Source organism: Pinus tabuliformis, chromosome 1_2, assembly GCF_031772625.1.
Source record: "Pinus tabuliformis cultivar Carrire ecotype Pingquan chromosome 1_2, CPIR1, whole genome shotgun sequence".
Lineage (NCBI taxonomy): Eukaryota > Viridiplantae > Streptophyta > Pinopsida > Pinales > Pinaceae > Pinus > Pinus tabuliformis.
Window position 1 is genome coordinate 379,634,886 of NC_142298.1, and position 23,031 is coordinate 379,657,916.

Below are 23,031 nucleotides of genomic sequence, written 5' to 3' on the forward strand. Positions count from 1 at the left end.
GTCATCTTCTATTCAAATATGTGTGATCGCATCGTTATCCTCTGCAGATCACTCCAAATCAGGTCTCAAAATAAATAGACAAAAGACCTACTTAATGCTGGCTATGGTTTTGTTAAATTTGTCTTTAAAATTTCTGAATTTTGGGTAGGTAAAGGTAATGATTAGATGCTGGTTCATGCTGATATCAGCTCCAAAACTCTGCTAATAGGCTATGATCTTTCTGAAAGGATGCCCTGCAAATGCAACTTTTGACCCTAGCATCTCAAGGATAACAGGTAGAATTTCTTGACAGATAATAAGATAAGATTATTTTGTTAATTTCCAACAAATGACCACAAAAAGTAGGTTAATGGGTCGAAAACAATGGACAATCTGTGTAGTATAAAGGAGTGCAAAAGCAGCTCTGATATCTAAGCTATCATCAAGAAAGAAAGATCTAATATCTGAGAATCAACCATAACAAACTAAAAAGAGCCAGGAAATTAGTCCAAGAAAGAAAAGGACAGACATTAAATGAAATGAGCTGAGTATATAAATGAAATGAAATCTCCATCAAAGTATCAAAACATAAGCTTTTCAAATGGATCTGGAACTAGAAGTTGCATCCAAGAGAGAAGGGGGAGAAGAGGAAATCTCTTATGGTATTTTCACACTCAAAGGGCTACCTATGAGAGCTTATAACAGCAGCAAACTCTTTGATGACAACAATTGAATAAATGCAAACCCCTAAAATAACCTTTTAAGAGTTGTCCAATCACTTACATCAAACCTTTGCATTTGTGTTTTGCATCATTCTATTCGTCCATTATTTTTCTTTTCAAATCTCTTCAATTTTGTTCAAAATTGTCTTGTCGATAGGATTTGTGGTGATAAAGATGAGTTCTGGGCAAAAGGGATTAATTGAAACTTGATTTCATTTAACACTGTAATCAGGATGCTCACATTTCTTGCTGCGGTGCATTTATGTTTATATTTTCTGATTCTGTACATTTAGGTTTCATAGAAGATGTACAAGGTGGTAGACATCATCACAGAATGAAATATTCCAAGGCAGTACAAGTACTTCCCGTTTGCTTCCTACTCTAGGAATCTCTCCAATGTCTGGATCAGGTTTATGTTGTAGAAATATGCTTCTTGCCATTCGTAAATTGAGATTCAAACTACATTTTAAGGTTCCTATCCTTGTCAACTGTTCCGAATTAGATCTTCCATGGGGCACATTCCTTGAACCACTAGACTGACTATAATATGATTATAATCAAATCCACAAGTACTGATTAATGTGATGATAACCAAATCCACAACTACTGATTATAATGTAATTATACTCAAATCCAAAAGTACTGATTATAACATGATTGCTACATTGATCAATACGGGTCTGAAAATCTGACAAACTTTGACATTGTTTGAATGCAGAAAGTTTCGGGAAAGTTTCAAATGAGTGGGGGAATGTTGATATTGGTGTTCTAGTATGTGGTCCCCAAAGTTTACAGGCAAGTGTAGCGAAGGAATGCAGGTCATACAACTTGAGAAACTCGACAAATAAAACTGTGTTTCATTTCAACAGTCATAGCTTTGATCTGTAATTAACTAATTATAGGAGGGTCACTAGGACGTGGTGGTTCAAGTATATAGTCTTAGATATGCAAGTACATGGTTCCCTTGCTATTAAGTTGGCCGCCTTCATGACTTGTCATGATAATGTAGGGCTTACTAAGGCCAAATTGTCTCATGGGACCTATACAAGTTAAATTCTGTGGAGTAATTGCCCCTATGTACATTAATAACCTTTTTTGTGAACTTTATACTTTGCTCAAGTGTCAGTTGACATTGACTGCAATAAATTACATAGAAAATGACTCTGAATGAATTATTAATCCATTTCTGTAATTATATGTCTAGAATGCTCAGCACAGCAAAAATTGTGTGTGCCGATATTGCCACATGACATGCATTTTCAACGTTGATGATTTACTGATAGGAAGTAACAAGGTATATCTTGGCAAGTTGTTTATGATCTAAACTATTATGCATCTGCATTGTAGAGAGCATGTTGCTTTTGTACATTTCTCAGTGCAGACACAAGTGATGATGATCTTCTAGGGATTTCAATTAAGATGAATAAAAGGAAAAACTAGGCTTCGAACTTTACAATAGTTGAAACATTAAAATGATTGATGAAAAGGAATTGATGTGAAGAATTATCGTATTCATGAAGTGCATACTTCTTAGGAAATGAAAGAGAATGATCTAAGGCTTCCAATAACAAACATGGTTCTAAATTAAAATATCAAAAGCTGTGAAATCTAATTCAAGTTTGTGTAAATGGAACTTAAAATTCTTCTTTAAAATCATGGTTTATTATTGTCTAAAGTAATTTAATATTCATGTTTTCTCCAGAATGAATTAACACCATGGTATTCTATGATTATAGTTTTCACTTCAAAAAAATGTTTAGTTTCACAGCAGGTGCATGTTTAGTTCCATAGCAGCTGTTCTCAGATGTTTTCCAAGTTCAAAAGGATTTGCTATAGTAACTAATACGTGTCTTTCATTATCCTCTATCTCATCCTTCAGTACTCATGAAAGTGCACTGTTCAGTAGTATTCTTCATCCAAAAGTTAGTTCATGGAATTTTTGGTAGGAAAAACTTTCCATTAGTAGGCCTTCTTAAGAGGTACATGTAATATATACACATAAAATATATTATTTGAGATAGCTTGCTGTTGAAATTAATTGTTGTCTTTAATAAACCTAGCATAGACCTTGTTGACATTTATTTCACTTGAATATATAATCGATTGGATCTTCATTTTGTACTAGAATGCATGATTATAGTATTCAAATCCAAGGGCAAGGTAGTCTGAAGGTTCCTTCCCCTAGTTGCCGACTTTGCCTCAAGAGTAATTTGTTGAAAATCATCATGATTAATTCTATTTAATTCTTCATGTGTTATGGCATATTAAGCATTTATATTTCAGTCAACCAACCAAGATGAGCCGGTTCTATGTCAGCTTGTAGAAAGGTTTTCTAACTACCTATGCTGATTTCTCCAAACTCAGATATACTGCTAGGTATTTTGATTCCTTGTAACTCATGCAGACTGCTGGGCTACTTGGCTGTTATATGGCCTTTCAATCCCTTTTGTTTAGCCTCCTTTTGTCTTTGGACTGTACATTTGCTGTCCTTGTGGAAGACCTCACTGTTGATCCACTTGTAGTGACTTGAGAGCATATAATTCCCTATACACGATTACTAATAGATCTTACATAGGTGAAATTTGTAAAAAAAATTGATTTATTATTCATTCTTTGTATTTAGTAGACTCTACTTTCTGTGATTTTGTCCTTGAATTTCAAATTTTCTACAAATGCTTGACTTCATTAATTATCAAGATTTTCACCCATTTACTTTCCTCGACTTCTAACTTGAGCTGATGAATAGCACTAGGCTAAGGAACGTCTCTCCAATATTTCCCATCTTTGGCCATGGCCACACAAAACACCTTCTGGTTCATTAACTAAGAAACGATTGCACAAATGATCCAGAAGAAGTCAAGCAAAGCTTTAAGAGTGTCTTTCACAACTCAAACTACTTGTCTATAAATAAATAGTTTATTTTCTCTTAATTTCTCATTTTGTGATCAATGAACTTAGGTTACTTGACATCTTGAACTTAGGTGCATGGTATCAGAGCTACAAGGGCCTAGAGAAGGTGCACGAACTATCTTTTGCAGGTTTGAAGATCAAAGAATTGGAACAAAGAATGAATTTGATTACTCAATATTGATTAGAGAATCAATACATAAAGCAACTAAGTTAAGCTTAACTGTATGCAAGCACTAAGGCTGACTAAATGTAACTAAAGCTAAGTGTGCTTTATGTTATGTTAATGTGGACGTACACCACATGGAAACACTAGAGTTAACTAATTAAAGCTAAGTGTGTTTTATGTTATGTTAATGTGCATGTACACCACATGGAAACACTATAGTTAACTAACTAAAGCCAAGTGCACACCAAATGCAAGCACTACAGTTAATTAAAGCTAATTAAGGTTCACTAATGTGCATGTACACCCACACCCCCCCTCAAGCATAACTTAGATGAGTATGATGCAAGATGAATGAGTCCTGGCAACAAGGTCATTTTACATACCCATGTACAATGCATAAAGGAGGAAAGAGGGAGAACCCAGTGGAAAGAAAAACCCCCTCAAAATAAAATGCAAAAAATAAAAGATGTCTTGGTGAAATTGAAACTTCTGCTCAGTGAAAGTCTTGGTGAAGATTTCGGCAGTCTGCTCAGAACTGGGACAATATTGCAGATCGATGATCCCATCATGAATCATGTAATGTTCCAATAGAAATTTTACAATGATAACCAATGAGATCCAAAGGACAATTTGTTGCATAATGAATGGTGATCACCCCCTAGAGATATCGAAGGATGCGCTTTGCAGCTTTCCAGTGTAACTCATGTGGCTCCTACATATATCTGGAAACTTCTCCTACGACATATGAGAGATCAGGACAAGAGTGAGTAAGGTAAAGAAGATTACCCACAAGCTGACAGTAAAATGTGCAATCAACCAATGGTGTGTCTTTGCCATTCTCAAGCTTTATTGTTGGCTTGCAGTCACTCATGAGAAATCATGCCAAAAGATCTCTAGCATACTTAGGTTGAGAAATGGTAATCCTAGAACCATTCTGATTGATCTCTAGTCCAAGGAATAAATTTAGCAGTGCCATGTTTGTCATAGAAAACCGCTTATGCAATGCAATTTTAATCCCAACAATGGCAGAAACTAAACTACATGTTATCAAAAGATCACATACGTAGAGTATTATGATCAACAAGGAGTCAATTTTCTTCAACAAATAAACATTGGAATCAGATTTACAACCTACAAAATTTTGAGATAACAAATAGGAACCATCTTTGCATACCACAGTCTAGGTGCCTACTTGAGGTCATTGAGATACTTTTTTAGTTTGCATACGATAGATGGATTTTGCACATATCCCTGTTGTTGCTCTATGTAGATTTCCTCCTTGAGATCACCGTGAAGAAAGGTATTCTTCACATTCACATGATGCACCTCCCACTGTCTTGTTGCTGCAATGGGGAGAGCTAGCCGAATGGAATCCATTTTTTCCACTGGACCAAAAGTCTCATCATAGTCAAGACCATGTACTTGTTGAAAACCTTTGGCTGCCAATCGTGCTTTATATCGACTAACTTAGCCATCTACTACTTTCTTGGTCCAGTAAACCTGTTGACACCTAATCCGAAACGGATGGGTGAACTGGACAGTCATCTAGAAAATGAACTGATCCGTTTTTATTCTTGTATATAAACATGAGTTACCTAATGAATAAATCACTCAGTTTTCTCTCTTGTTCAATGTGGAGTTACCTTGGCCTGACATGGTATCAGAGCGTAGGTCCCAGATGGGATTCCTTGTAACTCCTCTGCCTGAAACGTCTGCCTGGCTATAACGCCTTTTGTCTGCATAAACATTAGTCTCTCATATAGCGCTGCCACTGCTGAAGACTGCCCTCTGTCCTGAGCGCCTCTGACATTATCTGCGCATCAGTTTTTCCTAAGCGTTCTCCTACTGTCCCTCTGAGCATGAATCTTTGAATGTATCGCTGCCCCTTTGGAAAGAATACCGCCAGCAAGGAATGCCTGCCATTGAATGCATAGAAGCGTTTTTTTGAGGGCATACCAGAATCATTCGTTCAAGCGTCGGCTTTTCTGCAACGCCCGGAAAAGTTTGATGGCCCTTGCGCTACCTTGTTTATGGCTCTGAAGTTCATTATGCCAATCCTCACAGGTCTGAGGTTTAGTAAACACCGTTCTCTGTCCCAAATCCGAGCCTGCAAAGGAGACTGTTCTTACTGTCCGAGCTTGAAGGATTGAAATCCGAGCCACTGTAGCTATCTCTGATAAAAAAAAAAGAATAATTTTTCACCGGTTTATCACTGATCCAATCCGAGCTTTATCCAAGTTTTTTTTCGGGCTTCAGTTGGAGCAGCAAGGCGGGATTTTAGTTTCCCGTGGGCTGGGTGTTGAACGCAACAGCTTTCAACTGACATCGTATATGAAATCATTGTAACATCGAGTGGCGCCGTATGTGTGAATGTCTGGTATGTTTAAGAATGAACATTGCTGCGTATGGTAAGCAGTTTTCAAAGCAGTCAGAGTGTTTATATCAGTCAGAGTATTTTATATCAAAGCATCTGTAGTATTGCATGATATATTGATATATGTTGAAGAGATCCCTTAGCGCCTTTTTTTTTCTTTCTCAAAACACAGTAGTGTGGTAGTGATATAAGAAATGGTGATGCTGATGCAAATGTTAGAAGAAAAATAAAATGCATAAGGCTATGATATAAGGATTTTTTTTCAACAGAAGTTTTTTGGCAGAGATATTTTTTTTTACATAATGCATTCAATCATTTCTATGGTAGGAATAGTTCTTACTGGCAAGGAGAACTATTCAGAATGGTCTCGAATGGTAAAACACACCCTCATCTACAATGAGCTGTGGAAAGGAGTGTGTGTCGGAGAAGAAGACAAAGACCCTGTGCAGCCTACATCAGATAAAGAACTTGTCATTTGGGAAAACAAGAACAGCAAAGCCTATGCATTGATCGCAGCATCTGTAAATGAGGAAGTAAGTCGTCATATTTCATCCTATTCCACTGCCTTTGAAGCTTTACAAAAGCTGAAAGAACTCTATGATACACATTCTGCACTTGAAGTTGTTCAGCTCATGATTAAACTCTTCACTCTTGAACTGAAAAATAATGATCCTCTTGCTCTTGCATCTGAAATAAAGTCTATAATGCATGATATTAAATCCACTAAGGTTGAGCTGGATATCTCTCTTATTGCCTTTCTCAAAGCACTCTATCCTACCTACTCTAATTATCTCGAGTCTTTACAAGCAAATGGAAATCTTAAAGATATAACCTTTGACACTCTTGTGAAAAAGTTTGCTGAAAGAGAGAAAGCCTTTGGAAAGAAAACAGTCCCTGAATCTTCTGAAGAGACTGTTTGCCTTGCTCATAAAGAAAAGCATCCTGCTCAAGATTCTACAAGAGGAAGAGGTGGACGAAGAGGAAGAGGAAGATACTTCAGAGGCAGGGGGGGCAGACATCCTCAAGCAGAAAAGGCAGATCTGCATTGCATTCGCTGCAAACGAAATGGATCACATGATGCTTCTACATGCAAGCTACCATGGGACAAAGTTGAGCAGAGAAGAAATCAGCAGAAAGGTAAAACTGATGACACAGACAAAGGTAAAGCACCTGAATCCGCTCACTATATTGAGGCACAATGTAACATTGGAGTAAATGAAGATTTGTTTAATGCTTCACTTGCTTCTTCGAAAAATGACTGGTTGCTAGATTCAGGAGCAACCTGTCATATGACTCATAGGAAAGATTTCTTTGAAGATTTCACTGACAATGTTGATGGAGCAGTATACTTTGCAGATCAGTCAAAAATCAAGCCATCAGGGCTTGGCACAATCAGGCTTAAACTGCCTGGTCTTCCAAACTTTCTTCTGGATCATGTTCTATATCTCCCATAGCTCAAGAGAAACTTGTTGTCCCTGGTCCACATCCGCCAGCAAGGTCACTCCATTCACATGTTTGATGGCAAGCTTGAGGTAAGAAAGGCATCTGACCACTCACTTGTCATGAGGGGTATAGAAGAAGAAAGACTTCTTAAACTGCAAGGAACCTCTGCTCATGCACAACATTTCTCATATATTTCTCATCATGAAGAAGGTGCACTTCCATCAAGTTTATTATGGCATGCTCGATTTGGACATTTAAACTATGATAGTCTCCGCTTGTTGAAGAAAAATGGTGTTGCTGGTTTGCCTACAATTCCTAGAAAACATAAACAATGTGATGCTTGCATTCTAGGAAAGCATAGCAAACAATGTTTTCATGATTCACATTCAAGAGCACATAGGAAGCTTGAACTTATTCATTCAGATTTATGTGGTCCAATGCCTGTTCCTTCTGCAAATGGAAATAAATATATCATGACATTTATTGATGATTACACCAGAATGTGTTGGGTTTATTTTTTGAAGAACAAATCTGATGCTTTTCAAACATTCAAGAATTTTCATAAATGGATTGAAAATGATGCACAATCTCATATTGGGTCTATTCGCACTGATAATGGAAAAGAATATACATCAAATGAATTTGAACACTATCTTCGCCAACATGGGATTAAACATCAAACAACTGTGCCTTATAATCCTCAACAGAATGGTGTAGCTGAAAGAATGAACAGAACAATTTTGAATATGGTACGATCCATGCTTTTCTTCAAAAATGTAAAGACAATGTTTTGGGCTGATGCTGTTCTATGTGCTGCATATATAAAGAATAGATATCCATCTAGTGCTATAAAAAACAAGACTCCTTATGAATTGTGGTATGGACATGTTCCTTCGGTAAAACATCTCAGGATTTTTGGTTCCACCTGTTATGCTTTAATACCAAAGGTACATAGAAACAAACTTGGTGCTAGAAGTCGTAAGTGTATCTTCCTGGGGTATTCAAACACATCTAAAGCATACCGCCTCTATGATGAAGTAAATAAAAAGTTTGTTTTATCTAGAGATGTCATTTTTCTTGAATCATTCAAATCTGACAGTGTTGTTGAGCGGCAACTTGATCGCTTGGATAGATTCACAAAACCGAAATCATTCCAAGAGTTTGATAATCAGATTCCACATCTTGAAGGGGGGATTCTTATACTAGATCAACATGTGGAATCTCCTTCTGAAGAACAATCTCCCCTGCATGACACTCCTACAACAGATGATGTTTTAAGCAGTGTTGTTAAAATCGCGATAAAATCGCGATTTTATCGGAAAATCGCGATTTTTTCCTCTGCCCGATCAAATCGCGATTTTTATCCGTAAAAATCGCCACTTTTTTTTTATACCGATTTTTATCGAAAAAATCGCGATTTTTTGAAAATATCGCGATTTTTTCGAAAAAATCGCGATTTTTTGCGTAAAAATCGTGGGAGGCGCAGGCAGTGGGGTTTTATATGGCAAATTCGATTTTTTTTTAATTCATTGTGCTGTCGCCGGGCGGAGGAGGAGGAGAAGAGGTGAGGGAGAGGAGCTGAAGGGTTTCCGTCGGATTTGGGAGCGAATCCAAGCGTTTTTAGGAGGAATCCAAGCCAAGATCACCAATTTGTCCATAAAAGAGGTATGTAGATTAATTTTTTTTGGTTTTGCTTCTATAAAAACTTTGGTTTTCATTGTTTTTAAAGAATTTTTTGAAATTTTTCATTGATTTGGGATGGGTAATTTGTTATGACTATGAGAACCAATTTTTTATTTTTATTTTCTCATTTTTTTTAAACATTGTTTATTTTTTTTGAATTTTCATTGTTTTTTGGCATTTGCCATTGGCATTTGGTTGGGTAACTTGGGTTTAGAAATTGGGATTTTGGAAATAATTAACTTGTAATTTTGCAAATGCTAAATTGTAATTTGTATTATGTAATCCTAAATTCCTATTTCCTAATCTTTATTTTTCCATAGGTTTGCAAATTCAAAATTCAAAAACAAACATGCCAAGGAAATTGGATCCTTTCTGGGAATATGGTGACCCTAAAACTCCGAATGATAGACAAAACTTGTATTGCAAGTTGTGTGGAAAGGAAATATTCGGGGGGGTGTACAGGTTGAAGTTCCACCTTGCACAAATCCCTGGACATGATGTGGGGCCCTGTCTAAATACAAACGCTGAAATTATCCAAAAAGCCATGAGAGCATTGGGAGAATTAGAGCACACTAGAGATGCCAAAGAAGAACTCAAAAGGCAACTAAAAAGGTCAGTTGAAGGAAGTGGGCCAAGTGGCACTGGTTCTACTGCAGCGTCAGTCAATCCGGTAGCTGCATCATCATATTTTGTTCCTCGAACCACACCTGGTTCACAACCAACTATTGGTTCAATGCTAAAAAAAATTGAAAAAGAACAAGCTGACAAGTTGATGACAAAATTTCTCCTCTGGAGTGATATTCCTTTCAGCATTGTAAGGAGTAATCCATTTTTCCAACCTACTGTTGATGCTATTGCCAGTGTTGGCCCGGGGTACAAAATCCCTTCTCTTCATGATTTCAGAGGCCGGCTTCTTCAAGATGAAAAGCGTGACTGCACCCAAAGATTGGAGGATTTTAGGGCATCATGGGCACAAACAGGATGCACTGTTATGTCAGATGGTTGGACTGACCAAAAGGGGAGAACCCTTATAAACTTCTTGGTTAGTTGTCCCAAGGGGACTATGTTTATCAAATCTGTTGATGCAACTCATCAAATCAAAGATGCAAGAACTTTATGTGATTTGCTGGATGTGTTTATTTTGGAGGTGGGTGCAGAAAATGTTGTCCAAGTCATAACGGACAATGCTGCAAATTATGTTGCTGTTGGTAGAATGCTTATGGACAGGCATCCTGCTTTATTTTGGACACCTTGTGCTGCCCATTGTATTGATTTGATGTTAGAGGACATAGGGAAAATTCCCTTTGTCAAAGAGGTTGTTGACTCATCAAAAAGCATCACAAAATTTATTTACAATCACACATCTGTGCTTAGCTTGATGAGAAAATGCACCAACAACAAAGAGTTGGTGCGCCCCGCCATTACACGGTTTGCGACGAGTTTCATATCTCTTCAATCCCTCTTGAATTCTATGTGGGATTTGAAGAGAATGTTTCTTTCAGAGGAGTGGCGTGCTTCGTCAATGAGCCGCAAACCAGAAGGAGAGGCCGTCTGCAGACTAGTTTCATACCAGGAAGACTTCTGGGCGGGAGTGCAGGAGGTGTGCGCTGTTACAGAACCTTTGGTAAAGGTTCTTCGGTTGGTTGATGGTGAGAAGCCCGCAATGGGCTATTTGTATGAAGCCATGGACAGGGCCAAAGAAGCCATTCGGTCCTACTATGATGATAAGGGAGATGATGGGTTTCAGAGACAACTCCTTCTATGGGAAGTCATTGATGAGCGATGGAACAACACACTCCATCGTCCCATTCATGCTGCTGGGCTTTTCCTGAACCCTGCATTTTCTTATGCATGTGGGTTTAATTTTGATGTTGAGGTCGTGGAAGGATTATTAACCTGTGTCCAGAAGATGGTGAGATCTCCAGAAGAACGTATGGAGATCTCTAGACAAATTGAGCAATATAAGTTGTCAGGTGGCACATTTGGCTTTGAGATGGCTGTCATTGATAGGACGATTAAAATGCCAGGTATTTTTTAGTTTGTAGTATGTACTTTGTAACTTTGTTTCAACTTTCAAATTTCATTGTTTCTTCAAATTCCATTTTTTTCTTATGTTTATTTAAAATTTTATTTGTAATTTTGTTTTAGACGCATGGTGGAAGATGTATGGTGGCAGAGTACCCCTTTTGCAAAATCTTGCCGTACGCATCCTCAGCCAAACATGCAGCTCCTCGGGATGTGAGTGCAATTGGAGTGTATTTGAAAAAATACACAACAAGAAGCGCAATAGGTTAACACTTAAACATTTAAAATATTGCAAATTTCCAAATAAATTTTTGAATTCATTAAAGTTTTAAACAATATTTTTTTTATAATATTAATTATTAATTATTATTTCATGAACTTTGTACAGGTTGGAGTCCCATAGACTTAATGACATGGTCTATGTCTACTACAATCTTCGATTGTGGGTGAGACAACTAGAGAAGAGTAAGACACCTGATACGGAAGCCATCTCATTGGATGGGATTGACACCACTGCTGAATGGAGGGTTGAGACCGAGAGGCCTCTCATGGATCCCACTGAGGATTGGTTAGTGCAGGATGAGGGGGAGGAGGAGGGGGAGCAGGAGCAGGAGCAGGAGCAGGAGCAGGAGGAGGAGGAGTTGGAGGAGCAGGAGGAGGAGGTGACACCGCCTACCCGGGCTACCCGGGCTACCACTACCACCAGTAGAGGACGTGGTCTCCGTCCACCTAAGCCTCCTGTAGCTGCTACTACTAGTTCTTCAGCTTCTAGAGCACGTCAGACTCCACTGCCATTTCCACCAGCACAGGCACCAGCTTCTACATCTAGAGGGAAAGAGAAAGCTGTGCCATTTTCTCGCAAGAGGGGCAGAGGAAATCAATAGGATTAGACTTTCATTTTATTGTATATGACATTATGACATGATGAGATACATTATCATATTTTTTGTTGATATTTTGAGGCTGAGTTGGACTTGGGACTCAGGACTTACTATTCAGGACATGATTCAATGTTATGTGTGATTTTAGCGCTAGAAATGATATTAAACATCTTATATATTAGTTTTTTTATCATATTTATGTGTCAATGTACTTATTTTATGTTGTAGATGGTTTAGATATTAAAAAAAATGAAAAAAAAATGAATATTTTTGTGCCAAACGCTTTTTTCCCGCTTTTGTCGATTTTTTCCGCTTTTTTCCCGGCGCCGATTAAATCCCGATCGCGCTTTGTGCAACATTGGTTTTAAGTGATGTAATTGATAGAATTGGGAGACTTAATCTTGATTCAGTCCCAACTCAATCAACAGAACAGCCTGGACCATCTCAGAAAGGTCCCCCAAAGTGGCTGACAAAGACACTTGAAAGTGTTCATCCTGATGAAATTGGAAAAACAGGAACCAGAAATACAAACCGACAAGATGGAGGTGATGTAGATAACTCTAATTCACCTGTTGATATGGATGTTACTTATGATTGTGAATTGAACTTGTCTACAGATTTTGAACCAGCTTCCTTCAAAGAAGCTGCTTCTCATGATGAATGGAAAGAAGCGATGCAGAAGGAGTATGATGCCCTCATAAAGAATGGCACTTGGAAGCTGGTTGATCCTCCATTTGGAACCAAACCAATTGGCTGCAAGTGGGTCTACAAGAACAAGTACAAAGCTGATGGCTCACTTGACAAGCACAAAGCTAGGCTTGTGGCAAAAGGTTTTGCACAGAAGGAAGGGGTCGATTATGAGGAAACTTTTGCTCCCACAGCAAAATGGGCCACCATCCGGACACTCTTTGCACTAGCTGCTCAGAACGGTTGGAAAGTCCATCAAATGGATGTAAAAACTGCATTCTTGAATGGAGACCTAAAAGAGAATGTTTTTATGTCCCAGCCTGAAGGATTTGCTGTGAAAGGACATGAACACAAAGTATGCAAACTTGTGAAGTCCTTGTACGGCCTCAAACAATCACCACGAGCCTGGTATGAAAAACTAACTGAGCATCTTCTGAAACTCAACTTCAAACATTTTGATCTTGATGATGCAACTTTATTTGTTAAGAAAATTGGCAAAACAGTTGTATATCTTGCGGTATATGTAGATGATCTTTTAATGACAGGGAACAATGAAAGCTATATTGCATCCATAAAGAAAGAATTAGGAAAATTTTTTGAAATGACTGATTTGGGCTATGTTCATTACTATCTTGGCATTGAAGTAACCCAACATCCAAAGTCCATATTTCTTTCTCAAAAGAAATACATTGGAGATTTGTTAAACAGATTTGGCATGACAGAGTGCAATCCCCTTTCTACTCCAATGGAACAAAACTTGAAGCTCACATCTATTGAAGGAAAGGAGTTTGAGGATGCAACAAAGTATAGACAGCTTGTAGGAAGTCTCATCTACCTCACTACTACCAGACCAGACATTTCATTTGCTGTTGGAATCCTCTCCAGGTTTATGCAAAAGCCTTGTGAGGGACATTGGTCTGCTGCAAAAAGAGTTCTAAGGTACTTGAAGGGAACTCAAGACCTTGGAATCAAGTATACACAGGTGGACGACTTCAACTTGATTGGATACTCTGATTCAGACTTCGATGGAGACAAAGAAACTGGGGTATCTACTTCAGGATATGCTATGAGTCTTGGATCAGAAGCTGTCTCCTGGAGATCACGCAAACAATCAGTACCAGCAGATTCCACAACAGAAGCAGAATACGTGGCAGCAGCTGAAGCAACGAAAGAAATTGTGTGGCTCAGGAAAATTCTTGAAGATTTGCAAGTAAAACAAATACAATCTACTCCACTCATGATTGATAACACATCTGCAATAAAGTTGGCCAAGAATCCAAAGTTCCATGATCGTACTAAGCACATCAATACTAAATATCATCTGATCCGACATCATGTTGAGGCCAAAACAATCCATCTCTGTCATTGTTCCACAAACGAGCAAATTGCAGACATCTTCACCAAAGCGCTTGGAAGAGAAAAGCTTGAAAGATTCAGAACGATGCTTGGACTCACCAACATCCCTTCAGATTAAGGGGGGGAATGTTGACACCTAATCCGAAACGGATGGGTGAACTGGACAGTCATCTAGAAGATGAACTGATCCGTTTTTATTCTTGTATATAAACATGAGTTACCTAATGAATAAATCACTCAGTTTTCTCTCTTGTTCAATGTGGAGTTACCCTGGCCTGACAAAACCCACTTGCACCTGATAAGTTTACGATTAGAAGGTAGTGGAACCAAGTCCCAAGTCTTGCTCTCAATGAGAGAGTTGTATTCTTCATCCATAGTTGCTTCCCACTGAAGATGCCCAACTACTTCTGCATAAGTATGTGGATCAAATGCATGCATATTATAAGCGTGCATGGGCATGCATGGCTCCATAGCTAAGAGTTCCTATGGAGCTTCCTCAAACTGAGTTCTAGTGGAAAGGTGTAATGTCCCAAATGGAATAATTTTGGGTTTTCTTAAAATTCTAACTTAGAAATACTTAAAATAAAAATTCTATTCATAAATAGAAGATTTCCATGTAAAATTTAACAACATAGAACATGCAAATAACGATAATGAGCAGAAGGAAATGTTAGTTTTATTTATAATATATAAAATGAGGTTTTACATGTCAAAACACCTGATATAGCTGAGATAGAACTGGCCTCAAGAATCTGCTCTAGTGTTGCCCTGGCCCTGCACCAAAACTGAACTAAACTGCCACTTCTAAGCTCACTTGTGACTTTTGGATGAATTCACCAAGGGAAGATGAGTGCTCGCCCAATATCTCTAAATCACCCGAGGGTTTCCGTCTTGGGGCTACTGCTGAAGTAGAGAACCGAGTTCTCAAACCTCTCCACATGAAGAATGTTAAACTCACATGGACAGAAAGACAATGTGAAAGATAAATCAGTGAGTGCATATTTTTATTAAGATAAGATACACATTTATAGTACAATAGGTGACTCTTGGGATTCAGATCCCAAGGTCTCTTGGACTGCTTTGTCCATTCAACTTCCACGCTAACCCTTTAGGATTAGGTGTCCAACATTCCCCCCCTTAATCCGAAGGGTTATGTATGAGTCCAAGAAGAGAGCTGTAATACAAAATGTGCAAAAAATACATGGCAGCACTAGGCTGAATGTGCTCTATGAAATGTTGGTAAAAAAGGGCGGTGGTTTAAGGATGACCACCAACACTGGAACGCTTAGTGCAGTTCCCGGAACTCTTCCAAAACTGGCAAGAAACTGAAGCTTTCTGCTAGAGGAAGTGATCATATTGTTTTAAAGAGGGAAACCTTCAACCATAAAAGGGAGGTCTCACCCTGCATAAAAGGTAAAACTTCAACCTGAAAAGGGAAGTCTCAACCTGTGATGGTTTAAGGATAACCAACAACTCTGGAATGCTTAATGCAATTCCTGGAACTCTTCCAAAACTGGCAAGAAGCTGGTGTCTTCTGCTAGAGGAAGTGTTCTCAATCTGTGATCACGGGCATCTATGTCTCTGGCTGCAACTCTGAAACTGGTGTGGCAGGTTGTGGCTCAGGCTCGCTTGATGTGACTTTGAAGCTTGTAGATGACCATCATTTTCCCCCCTGTCAGATACAAGGTGAGAAGATGGAGAAAACTCAACTGCAAGACTGTTTAATATTCTGGAACAAGTTCTGACATGTGTTTGGAATATCTTCTTGGCTGTTGATGCCCATTGCCAAGAAGCGATCCATCCAAGATGAATCTTTGTTCTTGCAGGACGTTTGTTTTTGAAGCATCTGTGTGAAGAATGGCTGGTTTTATGACAGTGCTTACATGGATGAAGATCAAAACAGTGATCTTTCAAATGGCCAACTCGATCACAGTGTTGGCATTTCACGATCTGTTGTTGTTGTTGCTGTGGAAGAGGGGCAGAGTCTGGAACAGTTGAAGCTGAACTGTCATTAGGAGCAGGTGAACCGTCATTAATGAAACCAACACTCTGAAACTGAATGGGCTTGGCATAGTCTGGAATATGAAAGGACAAGTCCTTGTCATATCCAAGACCGGTTCTGTGCTTGTTGTGGACAAGCTGTTCCCAAGGTCTGATGATGGGCTTGGGAAGTGCAGAATGAACCTCTGCATCTGCATGTAACTTTGCTGCTTTATCTGAATGAACTGTAACATTATTGACTTGCTGTTTATGGGAGTCTGCTTCATTGTTCTGAACAGAAACAGGTTCAGAATGATGACTCCACTGGTGTAATTCTTCCTGCTGTAGCTTTGTTTCCAGCTGCAAAAACTCAATATTTTCTTGTACATTTTTCAAACAGATTTGAATGTTTGCGACAATGGCTTTATCAATCATAATTGTATTGTCCGTGGTAGAATGTATTAGAGTGTTCAGCAATTCTAATACAACAGCCATTTTATCCATTTGACAATAATATCACTGCAAAAAATTGATTGGTGTACCACTTTGTCTTCAAAAAATCTTCAAGTATGTAGCTTCTCAATATACTTCCATATACAATGCAATTTCATACCATGAACATATTCTGTGCAAAATTACACAGAAAAAATATCTTAGCCGACAAATTGTAATAAAGAAGTAGTTGAGAAGTAGAGAACCTGGTTACACAATGAGATCTCTTCAAAAATCTAAATCAATATATGACAACCCAAACATTTGCAGAAGTCATAACACTTGTCTTATAACTTGAATATCTATGTATTTCAGCCGTCAGACTTGAATTTCAAAAAAACCCCTTCAAATAGGAAGACCAGTGTGAAGCTTTGAGTCTGCTAAAAGAAGCTCCTCCAAATGTGTCTGCAGTTCTACCAAAAGATCCTATATATTTGTTGTCACTGATTTTATCTCAGTGTCAAAGTGAAGATCTCCTTCAAATTGAAGATGAATGCATTCATAAAGTGCCAAAGCTCACTGTTGCTATTATGAAAGCATACAGATCAGCTGCAGAGAGTTCACAAAGACATTATTACAGCAATCTCCTAAGCCATGCATTGGAAGTGATTTCATATGTGATTCATAGGCTTACATCTACTGATATTTGGGAGGTTCTAACCACTCTAGATGGCCTCCTTACCACTGGTGATTCAACCTTGGATGAGGCGCCAAGAGAATTTAAACCAGCACTTGCTTCATTTCTTGCAAGTTTAAGTGCGGTGGAAATACCTGAAGATGAAGGAAATGCTGTAAGTAAGGCAATTTGGCAACTATACCATCTAGTATTGAGAGAACGACATTGGGCTGGTGTTCATCTTGGTCTTGCTTCTTTTGGGTACTTCGCTGCACGAACTTCCTGCGATATATTGTGGCGCTTTGTACCTTTGGATGCAGCTGAAGAGGTACTCCTCCGGTTTCAGTTGTCACCAGTCGTGCTTCTAGCAGAAAGTTCTCATAAATTTATATTTGAAGCTCTCTTTTACATCAACATTGGAAGCTTGGATTACATTTCTAACTACTTTCTCCGTGACTCCAAAGTTTCTCAGCTCTATAGCGTTGCCGAATATCAACAGCAACTCCTCAGAAGGTTTGCAGATCAGTTCAAGAAATTGTATGAGTTGGGAGCGAGAAAATTTCTAATATCGAATCTACGACCTTTAGGCTGCACACCTTTAATGATTAGTTTAGAAAATCTTGATAATGGAAGCTGCGTCGGTTACGCCAATGGCATCATCTCAGATTTCAACATAGGCTTCGAAAATATGGTTAGAAATAAATTGCAGAATCGGTTTTCTGACGCACGATTTGTTCTGAGCGACAACTACGCCATCTTCAGTGAAATAATCAACAATCCATCTGCATATGGATTCAAATATGTGAATGAGAGCTGCTGCGGACTGGGACACTATCTCTTGTAGTGAAAGAATCGATGTTTGCAACATCGACTTTGCTTCATCAATTACTTCAAACCCACAAGCGCTTGGATTTTTTTTGCTGGCAAGTCTTTCTCTGCGTTATTTCCCTTGGGATCCCTGCTTGAACATGATATTAATAGCCCAAATTCTTCAATGCAAAAACCCAACTTGCAGCAGAACAATCCCAATAACCTCAAATTTTATTCGACAAAGAAAGAAGGATATCTCATCTGCCAAATGGGCAAATCACGTTGGAGGAGCCATGCAAGATTGCTATGCAGAGTCCACACAATTTTTTGATTTGCTTACCGTTTTTAACTTCTGCAATTTCAGTGGTAGAGATTGAAAGTATGAGCAAGACGATGACGAAACAATTGTAAATTATGGGGAGTATATATTGGGTACGGCAACCATTTGGTTTTGCGTTCAATGTGAATCAATTAAGAAATTGGGTTACATCAGATATTCAGATTGAATCATAAAACCTCGCGAAAATACAACTGGAAAATTGCGGCAAAGCATGGCTACAGCTTTAATATCATGCAATGTAGAAGCCCTTGTAGTTGCAGGAAATGGGAAGATCAATATAAAAATGCAGCTCTGGGATGGAACACATTTACATTCTCTGCTTGTTTACATTCCCCTCAAAAGAATCCGCAATTAAAAAACTGTGAAGAGGAGCAGAGGACCGGTGCTGGAGCAGCATATATATTTTCGCTTGCGTTCTCCTTGCGGTCTCTTCTGCAAGAATGGCAGTGGCTTCTCTATCAAAGCTCTGGTGTTGTTCGACGTCAAGCAGTTTATATATCTCCTTTGAGACGTGTAAATCAAGCAATCTGCTCACCACTGGTGCGCAAGACAGTGCATTCAAAAATATAAAAACGACAGCTGAGTGCCTTGCAGATGAGCTTATCAATGGTGCAAAAGGGGTCTTCAAACAGTTATGCAATCAGAAAACAAAAAAGGAGTAAGAGGCGTGAACCCAATTCTCCATGAAGGAACCCTCATTCAGAATGGCGAGAGAAAAAAACTATTTGTCATAACAGTGCAAGAAACCGAAGGTCACATTCAAGAGTTTCACATTCAACAGTCACTGCACAATGTCAGATTCAACAGCGTATTCCATGCTCACTGCACAATGTCAGATTCAACAGCGTATTCCATAACCGATACATTCAGGTATGCGCAGAGAGGGGCAAACGTTTATAATGCGCAGTCTCTGGCAGTCAGAGAGCGCAGGACATTCAATCAGAAACGTATTGCAGTCAGGGAATCGCTATTTCTGGGACCTGGGCTCAAGTCAGAATGACAAAGGCCAGTGCTCAGACCAGTGGCACAAAACTACGCAGGCCACACATCATGGCTCTGATACCATGTTAAACTCACATGGACAGAAAGACAATGTGAAAGATAAATCAGTGAGTGCATATTTTTATTAAGATAAGATACACATTTATAGTACAATAGGTGACTCTTGGGATTCAGATCCCAAGGTCTCTTGGACTGCTTTGTCCATTCAACTTCCACGCTAACCCTTTAGGATTAGGTGTCCAACAAAGAAAATACAAATCCAAGATGTGTCCAAATGACCTCCTCCTCTTTTATAGATATGATGGATAGATCCCCAAGCCTCTAAAAGCATCTTATTGCGCCGAAAGGTGCTCTACATCCCAGTATGGGGGTAGATCTTACGTAAAAACGTAAACACGTAAACATGTAAACATAAATGTAAACGTAATGTTTAATATTTAACATTTTTTATGTAATGTCCCTATTTAAAAATCAATCTAATAATTATTATGTATAAACACAATATAAATTTAAAATATAAAGAGGTTTAAGAAAACTAAAAAAAAGAGGTTTTATTTAGGTGAAGCCTATGGGCCAAACACCATGGGACAAATAATTATTAATACCATGGGCCGAATTATTATTAATAGCATGCAAAAAAAACATTCTTAACCCTAATATTAATATTAAAAGATTAATATTATTATTATTATTAAATCTAATGTTAAATTTGTTATATTATAATATATATTAATATATCATGATATATATTAACTCTAAATATATATGGGAGGGAAGAACAAAGACATAGAGTAATAGAGGTGGAGATATAGGGGGAGTGACAAGGGAGAGATGGAGATAAACTGAAGGAGAGGGGAGAGGAGGAATGAAGAAAGAGAGAGAGGGAGAGGAGTGAGAGAGGTAGAGAAGGGTAAGAGAGGGAGAGAGAGACACACAAAGATAGAGGGGGGAGAGAGAGGAGAGACAATATAAGATAAGATAATTATATTTATGTCCAACTAATGACCACAAAGTAGGTCAAAGGGACTGTTGAGTACAATGATCCACACAATGCGGGAGAACCACACGGTCTCCTATAAAAAATACAATGCATGCATATAAAAGGGACAATGTAGGAACATAAAAGATACAATGTATGGAATGCCTTGATGGAGAATATGCAGGGGCTAATGGGTCTAAGGATCAGACCCATCTGTCCTAACATCCGAGGCTGACTAAAGAACACTAAGAAAATCTCCACAAAGTTTGATGGCCCGATGAGGGGCCAGTGGGAGGTGTGGACTGTCCACTAAATCGTTGTCTAGGGGAGTTGACGCACTGTTGAGGTGTGGAGGACCTAATCCATCTCCCAGGGATGAATCTAAGATGTTTTTGCTGCTGAGATCTCATGTGGCGAGGTGAGGTCCCATGGATCCTCACTCGTCTAGAGTCTGGATATGAAATGGTAGCAATTGTTTTCTTTGTGCCCCTATCTGAAGGTAGTACCCTGAAAAATGTCGTGATCCTCTGTGTGGGGTTTGGTTTGATGGCAAGTTGAAGAATATGTGATTGGACCCTAAGAGCCTCCTGCATATATAGGGCCAAACATCTTTGATCAAGATCCCTGAAAAAGTCTACGAGGGTCTGAGAGTCTCTGAACAAGAAATGGAACCTTCCTCTAATCTTGTAGTAGATAGAGCATCCAAAAATGAAGTGCACCTCAGTCTCTATTTCTTGTAAATGACATACGTGGCAGATTCTGTCTGGTCTATCAATCTAGTGGTCCATCTCTACTCGAAGTCTATGAGAACCTACTCTAAACTAGCCTAAAGGAATGTGAAGAGCATGTATCCTGGGTCGAATAATGAGCCCGTTTCTCAACTCCAAGAAGTGCTCAGCGTAGAAGGCCATCGTAGGGCGTAACCCTCCCGGAGGATTGACCCAGGTTACCTGGACGAACTACTTGTAGGTGCACTCCTTGATGATCTTGTTCAACTCTTTTCTAGTAGGTAGAAGGTGACCAGGAGCATCTAAGGAATATCGGAAAGGAGGGAGACGATCCAACTGAATGCCCCCTGACTCTAAGAGATCTAAAGCTCATGTAAACCAACATCTAGCCCGACCCGAGGGAGTGGAATGGGAAATAGCCTCAGAGGAGCAATATGCCAAGTAAGGGTAACAGTCCCTACTCTTTATCGAGTCTGCAAATCCCCAGACATGATGCAAGAATGAGACCAAACTGAAGACTGTCTCAAGCCGAAAGGGCTAAGCTCCAAACTTTGCAAGGATGATGCGCTGAGGTACTGTCTATTTTCATCTAATGATGCGACAAAGAAGAAGAATCTGGACTCTCTCAAGTGAAGCCCAATCATACTCAAGTAAAGATGGTCCCCAAATATCTAAGCCATATAGAACAATAGGACAGATCAAGGTGTCCATGAAGCTCATCCTGGACAAGATGTCCTGGAAGTGATGTCAAAATCATGGTACCTCGAGAAAGGCTAAGGATCCATATCCTTTGTTGATCTGACACTGAAGCGTTGGTCGCAAACTGAAGCAAGGACCTGAGAATTGCACCCCCAAGTATGTATACATGCTGGTGATCTCAACCTCCTCCCCTCTAAATAGGAAGTGAAGGTCTGAAGTTTTCTTCACCCCATTAAAGATCATAACCTTGGTTTTACTCAGGTTAACCGTCAACTGTCAAAGATCGCAAAACTGAGCTAAGGCATCCAGTTGCCTCTGTAATCCTTTTGGAGATGAGGAGAGGAGGACCACGTCATTAGTAAAGAGTAGAATAGAGATCAGGACTTGGTGAAGGAGGCAACGATCAGTGTCCTGGATATGCTCATGTAGAAAAGCCTCTAACTCATCAATATATATATCAAAGAGGGTAGGGGATAATGGACAACCCTATTTAACTCCAATAGTGCTTCGGATGAAATCAGACATCCCATGAGCCATGCGAAGATGACCAAGGATGGACTCATATAGGCACGTAATAGCTGTCAATAGGGTCGCCGAGATTCCAATATCTCTAAGTCTCTGGAGTAAGGCTTCCCTCAGAACAGAGTCAAAAGATTTTCGAAAATCTACGAAACAACAATAGACTTTCAAAGAGCGATATTGTGCCTCCTCAATCATGGTGCGGAGGGTGAAGATGTGGTCAATGGTCAGATGAGCTGGTCAAAAAGCTGCCTTTCCCCTAGCTCTGAGTTGTCTTTGCTCAAGGTCACTGGAGAGCTTCCTATGAAGAACAATAGCATACAACTTCGGAACATGTGGCCCACCATGATCATTCTGTAGTTATTTGGATTTGAGTTGGAGCTTGATTTGTGGATCGGATGGATGATGTAGTGTGACCATGCCATTGGAAAACCTTCATGGAATACATGGTTGAAGAGATCAGTCAAGTAACTAACCAAAGCATGGAAACCGTGTTTAAAGAGCTCTTCTTGGTAGCCTTCCTCATCAGTTGCTTTGATGTTATTCATCACCCAAATGGCCTCTCTAATATCTTTTTTTCTGAGAATAGGTAACAAGAAAGGGGTGGGGAGGTAACATGAATTTGGCCCTACCCCGGAAT

General features: G+C 39.1%; 3 protein-coding genes across 4 annotated transcripts in view; all 3 read left to right on the forward strand.

The window, feature by feature from the left end:
* The window catches only part of LOC149205960 (ferric reduction oxidase 6-like), a 261,829-nt gene extending 259,936 nt beyond the window's left edge, over positions 1 to 1,893 (forward strand). Inside the window, exon 9 of one of the 2 annotated variants that reach the window (XM_089395231.1) lies at positions 995 to 1,101. In XM_089395231.1, coding sequence (XP_089251357.1) covers positions 995 to 1,086 — 92 coding nt within the window. In that variant the 3' untranslated portion in view covers positions 1,087 to 1,101. Of the gene's footprint in view, positions 1 to 994; positions 1,102 to 1,419 lie in introns of those variants that run through there. The other variant, XM_089395230.1, reaches the window with a different exon arrangement.
* Positions 1,894 to 11,429: 9,536 nt separating this feature from the next.
* LOC149205961 (uncharacterized) lies at positions 11,430 to 12,338 on the forward strand. Its single transcript, XM_089393601.1, has 2 exons — positions 11,430 to 11,567; positions 11,691 to 12,338. Exons 1-2 carry the CDS (start codon positions 11,440 to 11,442, stop codon positions 12,184 to 12,186), a joined length of 624 nt encoding a protein of 207 aa, XP_089249727.1. The 5' UTR covers positions 11,430 to 11,439; the 3' UTR covers positions 12,187 to 12,338.
* Positions 12,339 to 17,228: 4,890 nt separating this feature from the next.
* On the forward strand, positions 17,229 to 18,158 carry LOC149205962 (GDSL esterase/lipase At4g26790-like). Its single transcript, XM_089397549.1, has one exon. The coding sequence runs from the start codon at positions 17,229 to 17,231 to the stop codon at positions 18,156 to 18,158; it is 930 nt and encodes a 309-aa protein (XP_089253675.1).
* Positions 18,159 to 23,031: the final 4,873 nt, after the last annotated feature.

Coding starts and splice junctions, on each gene's coding strand:
- LOC149205962 (XM_089397549.1), top strand. CDS start 17,229: ATGAAAGCATACAGATCAGCTGCAGAGAGTTCACAAAGACATTATTAC.
- LOC149205961 (XM_089393601.1), top strand. CDS start 11,440: ATGTATGGTGGCAGAGTACCCCTTTTGCAAAATCTTGCCGTACGCATC. Junction 11,568..11,690: donor CACAACAAGAAGCGCAATAG/GTTAACACTTAA, acceptor AACTTTGTACAG/GTTGGAGTCCCATAGACTTA.